The 6,609-nt window shown below is 40.7% G+C and overlaps 1 protein-coding gene across 1 annotated transcript in view; it reads left to right on the forward strand.

Annotated features, from left to right (window-relative positions):
* The window catches only part of TM9SF3 (transmembrane 9 superfamily member 3), a 104,461-nt gene that overhangs the window by 58,798 nt on the left and 39,054 nt on the right, over window positions 1-6,609 (forward strand). The window contains exon 8 of the mRNA XM_019555993.1: window positions 3,354-3,448. Coding sequence (XP_019411538.1) covers window positions 3,354-3,448 — 95 coding nt within the window. The remainder of the gene's footprint in view (window positions 1-3,353; window positions 3,449-6,609) is intronic.

Raw genomic sequence — 6,609 nt, forward strand, 5'->3', positions numbered from 1 at the left:
AAGACTAACTGGCCTGTAATTTCCCGGGTCCTCTTTTTTTCCCTTTTTGAAGATAGGGACCACATTGGCCCTATCTTGTTGCCCTGCACTAGACTCTCTCCAATTTGTCCACATCTTTTCTGTAGTGGTGGCCCCAAAACTGGACAGAGTACTCCAGATGTGGCCTCACCAGTGCCGAATAGAGGGGAATAATTACTTCCCTTATATACTTTGAGAAGTTACTTTCACTCCCATAGGAATTATTCCCAGTGTCTGAAGTCAAGGAGATAAGTAAGTAGTAGAAAGAGTCTACCCCACAAGGCTTATTCTGCAATTTGGAGTGCACATAGAGCACTAAAGTAACCCTAACTCAAGTTACTTAGACAAAACATAGAAATCCAGATCAGCCCCATTTAAACGGTCAGTCCTGTGGCTTGTCCATTGCTTTGATTTAGTTGCTTGTGGGAATGGTATTTCCCTTCCGCTCTCCCCTTCATCATTTTGTCAGTTTTTAGACTGTATGTTCTTGGGTATGCACTGGCTTTCTCTGTTTTGAAAAGCAATTACTGCATTTTGGGTGCAGTAATGATGAATAACTTTACTAATATTTGCTTATTAAATAGCAATTAAAAATCTCTCTTTGGCTTTCATGCAATTTTACACAATACTTGCAGTTTTTTTGGTAGGCCACTAGAGAGAGCTCTTGCATCTGCGTTTAGCTGCCTCCTTTTACTTAAACTGAAACATAATTTTTAAAACCCCCACAGTCATGCCAATTATCCTGGTGTGTTCTTGTTGGTTTTATTGATTGTTCCCCTGATGAGAGTAGTGAAGAGGGAATTACACAGACAGATTCAGTTTATTAGAATTTAAACTGTTTAGGGCAGGAACCATTACTATTATGTTTGAAATATTTGCACATTGCAATGCAGCTAGTATTGGTTTTGGGTTATCTCGTAAAAGATCTGGGAGAAACAGCTGGTGATTTCAGAGGTGTTTACATGGTCTCTAGATCTGGTTTTTTTTGTTTGTTTGTTTGCTTTTTTTTAAGTGCCACTTGTACAGAGATATTAGTCTAGTTCTAAGAATGGATGTAAGCATTTCACCAGTTTTGGTTGAGAAGTCAGCTAGAAGGAAGAAAATACAATGGTCTAAGCTGAAAAAATGTACTTTTGATTATGCTTTGCCCATGGGCAATCACTTTTACAAAATAATTGGCATGAGTGTTGTGCAGTTCTATAAAAAAGCTGGCTAAACCTCTCCAGATATTCCACAGTTTTCTGTGGAAGATGTCTAGCTGGCATTTGGTCATACCTGTTGTTAATTTATTAATAATGGACTGTATTACAGGAAAGCTTTTGTGTTTAGGACTTGAAAAAAAATACGACTGAAGTATAAAGGTGACAAATTCTAACAAAGTGATTCTCAATAAGTGTGCTGTGGCACCCTGGCATGCTTTTCAAGGGTACCATGGAGATTCGCACGTTAGGACTGTTAGGTGTGCAAACATGAATTGCAAGGTAAATCCAGAGTTTTCAAATAGGAATCCATAGTGTTCAAAACACTGTAACTTGTTGGAGTCTTTATGAGTTCTTTGCAACATAATTTCCGTAGTATTTTTCTGTAGAAAAAAAAAACAAGTGAAAATTAAGAACTGGCATTTTTCAAGGGATGCCTTGAGCTAAGTGCAGGATGCCCTGAGTCTAAAAGGTTTGGAGCTGGACTGTTCTTAGTGGTTACAGATGACAGAACAAGAACTAATGGTCTCAAGTTGCAGCAAGGGAGGTTTAAGCTGGATATTAGGAAAAGCTTTCTTACTAGTGGGGTTGGTGGAGCACTGGAACAGTTTACCTAGAGAGGTGGTGGAATCTCTATCCTTGGAGGTGTTTTAAAGCCCTGGCTGGAATGATGTAGCTGGGGCTGATCCTGCTTTGAGCAGGGGGTTGGACTAGATGTGACCTCCTGAGGTCCCTTCCAACCCTCACTGTCTATAATTCTAAAAGCATGGTTCTAACATCATTTCAAGCTAGCATTCACTGAATGCATTGGATTTATACTAACATAAATTAGGCCAAGATTTACCCCTGCCTTTTTTTTTTTTATAGCCTGCTTTTAAATTGGTTAATGTGAACAAGTATCATAACTATGTGCATTTGTTGGCTGGAGCTTTCTAAATGGAAAACTTAATTTTAATAGGCAGATGGATTTTAGTAGAGTTCATGTCTAATATGAAAGTTAATACATCATTTATTTATTAATGTATTTACATTTATTGCAACCGTTCAATCCACTGCCACAGCTGCAGAAGGAAACTACCATGCATTAGAGTTAGCTAGAGTTTTAGCATCCAGTGTTTGTCCATCAAAAGCCAAACTGCCTGCAGTCCAGAATTTATCAGATGGAATGACAGACTCATTCAATACAGCCAACTGGCTGAAATCCTACTGTTGATTCTGCCAAAGAAGGGTCAGTTTTATTAGGGGTGGTATGGCGCTGCTTTATTCATGAGCAACCCCTGAGTCCACTTTCTCTACAGCCTGATTAAATAAATTGGTGAGGAGGGAGGCACCTTTTATGGTTTAACGTTAGCTTGATTGGCCAGTAAAAGTCCCCAGCAAGTAAAGCTCTATATTTGCTATATTAGTAAGTCGACAACTTTTTAAAAATGACTGAACTTTTCAGCTTCAATTTGATGCCTTCAGGGTGACAATGTGGAGGCTTCAGTACAACATTTTGCAATATCTATATTTGATGTTTTCAGTCTTCTCTAAGACAAACATTTCAGGCTATCTTTTATTTATTATCTGCTGAATTCGAATAGATGGCGGACAGGTGATTTGTTTAGTATTCTCAAGAACCATCACAAAGTGACTTTTTGTTTGAAAAACATTATAGCTAAAGTAGTTCTTTCATCTGAAATTATGGCATATGTTAACTTAAGGGAGCCATATGTTATAGTCTTATGATAGCTAAATGTGTATGTATATGTTATAATTCATTTTTTCATGCTATAGGGCACAGCTACAAAAGACTACCAATAATTTGGGTAAAAATTATATATTTTGCCTTCATTTAAAAGGAAATTAAGCATGTCAGGAATATACTGCACCAGTAACGTAATAGCTTCTAGCCTGGTAAAATGAGGTTGATCAGCAGCTTTCAGTGGGAAACGAGTGTCATTTTCAGTAAAGATACTAAACTTTTAAAGACAAATTTCATTTCATCTTGTATTTTGCTCTTACTGCCACTAAAAGTAGCAATTACATATTTTTTGACAGTTGTGCTCGTTTTACTGGGATCTTTTGCTATAATATACATTGGGGGTTTTTTTGCATTTATATTTACCTTGCTAAAATACCTGTTTCTTATTGTAGGAGAGGATCAATGCTTAGTACAGCTATATTTGTTTATGCTGCAACATCTCCAGTGAATGGATATTTTGGAGGAAGCCTTTATGCTAGACAAGGAGGTAACTTTTCTACGTTTTTAATTAAAACTATATTAAATGATTATGGTTAGGTTAGTTAATGGATTATATTTGAATCTGTTAAGCTGTCATTCCCTGCTCCAGAGTTGGCTGTTTCTCCTAACAGAAGATTGCCAAAAATATCAGTAGTATTGTTTTTTAAATCAGTGAGGAACACAGGGATGTTAAACAGCAGTCTCCTGGCCAAATTGCAGCTCAGTAATTACATTCTGCCTGTCTAATATGTCTTTTTATATCAAATGGATTCAATTTCTTTTGTTCTGAAAGCAGTATGGTATTACTGTGTGCTGTTAAATAGCCTAGGTGCTCAACCCCAGAGAGGTGGCCTTTGCTGCCTGATCCAATATCCTGATATATACCCGTTCTTCATAGGGACCTTGAGGTTGGCTGTTTGTAAAGAGCGAAGGGAAGGGCTGGTAGACGTGCACAGCATTCATTTCTTTGGCTGTTCATTGGACTGAGTAACTTTCATGGGATCTTAGTAAAGCATCTGTTGTTTAATTCAGCATGTTTCTTGTTTTTTTGTTTCACCATATTCAAAAGTGAATATCGGTAGGCAATAAAAGCACGATAGAATTAGCCAAGTAAAGTAGGGCAGGCTCTCTGCAACCTTAATTCTGCAACAGTACCAGTGCTTCTGAGATCTAAACTGGAGTACCCCGTTTTTCCACAAGCTTCACTGTTTCCCTTTGCTGCAATATGAAAATAATAATTACTTTTTTTCTCAGAGAACTCATCTTCAGTAAACCAGACAGATACTGGAAAAAAATGTTTTTAGCAAGTATTACTTATTAGCACTTAGCTTCTGTAACACCCATCTTCATTGCTCTTTAAGAGCTTGAAAATGTCAAGTCTAAACCTTTCTTGTTGAAGTTTTTGTGCTGACTGAACTAAAATTGTTTACTGACAGATCGGTAAGTCATTTTTGCTTACAAATAGGGAAGAATTAGTGGGGGATGTAGAAGTGGATGGCAGCTTGGGCACCACTGACAACGAGATGATCAAGTTTAAGATGCTGTCAAAAGAAAGAAAGGAGAGTAGCAGAATAGGGACTGTGGACTTCAGAAAAGCAGTGGGCAAAATCCCCTGAGAGGCCAGTTTGAGGGGGAAAGGAGTCTGGGAGAGCCGGTTGTATTTTTAAAGAAACCTTACTGAGGGTGCAGGATCAAACCATCCCAATGTGCAGGAAGAAGAGCAAATGTGGCAGGTGACCAGCTAGGCTTAGCACAGAACTTTTTGGGTAGCTTAAACATGAAAAGGAAGCTTACAAGAAGTGGAAGCTTGGACAGATGACTAGGGAAAAGTATGAGAATATTGCTCAGGCATGAAATCATGAAGGCCAAGATGCAATTGGAGTTGCAGCTAGTAAGGGTTGTGAAGAGTAGGGCTTCTACAAGTATGTTAGCAACAAGAGGAAGGTCAGGGAAAGTGTGGGTCCCTTACTGAATGGGGGAGGCAACTTAGTGACGATGAGGAGGAAAAGGCTGAGATATTCATTGCCTTTTTTACCTCAGTCTTCACAGGCAAGGTCAGCTCCCAGACTACTGCACTAAGCAGCAGAGTTTGGGGAAAAGGTGAGTAGCCATCTTCAGCCCTCAGTGGTGAAAGAACAGGTTAGGGACTGTTTAGAAAAGCTGGATGTGCACAAGTCCATGGGGCCAGATGCAGCGTACCTGAGGGTGCTGAGGAGGTTGGCTGATGTGATTGCAGAGCTGCTGCCTATTATCTTTGAAAACCTGTGGCAATTTGGGGAGATCCCAGATGATTGGAGATATTTGCCTATCTTGAAGAAACGGATGAAGAATTGTTCCCTGGATCTGCAGACTCAAATCAAGTCTGTGCTCAAATCATGGAGCAGGTCCTCAGGGAATCCATTTTTGAGCACTTGGAAAAGAAAGTGATCAGGAACAGTCCGCATGGATTCACCAAGGGCAAATCATGCCTGACCAACCTGATTGTCTTCTCTGATGACATAACTGGCTGTGTGGATTGGGGGGAAAGCAGTGAACATAATATACCTTGACTTTAGCAAGGCTTTTGATATGGTCTCCCACAGCATTCTTGCAAACAAGCTGAGGAAGTGTGGGTTGGTTGAATGAATGGACTGTAAGTTTTATAGAAAGCTGGCTGGATTGTCGGGCTCAACAGGTAGTAATCAGTGGCTCAGTGTCTAGCTGGCAGTCAGTATCAAGTGGAGGTGTCCCAAGGGTCAGTCCTGGGGCTGGTTTTGTTCAGTATCTTCATTAACAATCTGAAAGATGGGATGGATTTCACCCTAAGTAAGTTTGTGGATGACACCAAGCTTAGGGGTGTAGTAGATATTTCAACCTGTTTTGGTCGTTGTACCCCTGGCAGCCAGTTGACAAGTGGGGGAGGAGGGTCCCCAGTGGCCAGTCTACAAATGGGGGAGGGGTCCCCCATGCACCTGTGGTAGCAAAAGTAAAACTGCCATCAGCACGCAGTGACAAAACTAGAAGTGAATTGAAAACAAAAGCAGTGCAGGTGGCCCTGCTCCATGCCACTACTGCATACCCCCTGGGACCTTCCTAAGTACCCCCAGGTGTATGTGTACCCCTGGCTGACAATCCCTGCACTAGAGGGTAGGGCTAGGATTCAGAGAGACCTTGAGAAATTGGAAGATTAGGCCAAAAGAAATCTCATGAGGTTCAACGAGGACAAGTGCAAAGACCTCCACTTAAGATGGAACAGTTCTTTGTACCACTACAGGCTTGTGACGACCTGCCTAAGCAGCAGCTCTGCAGAAAAGGACTTGGGGTTACAGTAGACAACTAAGTATGAGTCACAAGTGTGCGCTTGTGAGCTTTCTTGAGAACAGCACACAGGTTGCATTAGTAAGAGCGTTGCGAGGAGATGGTGGGAAGTAATTATTCCCCTCTATTCAGCACTGGTGAGGCCACATCTGAAGTATTATGCCCAGTTTTCGGGCCCCCACTATAGAAAAGATGTGGACAAGTAGGAGAGAGTCCAGTAGAGGGCATCAAAAATGGTTTAGGGGCTGAGGAACTGGACTGATTTAGTCTGGAGAAGAGAAGATTGAGAGGGGATTTGATAGCAGCCTTTAATTACCTGAAGGGTGGTTCCAAAGAGGATGGAGCTAGACTGTTCTCAGTGATGGAAGATGA

Source organism: Crocodylus porosus, unplaced genomic scaffold, assembly GCF_001723895.1.
Source record: "Crocodylus porosus isolate Cpor-Errol unplaced genomic scaffold, CroPor_comp1, whole genome shotgun sequence".
Classification (NCBI taxonomy): Eukaryota; Metazoa; Chordata; order Crocodylia; family Crocodylidae; genus Crocodylus; species Crocodylus porosus.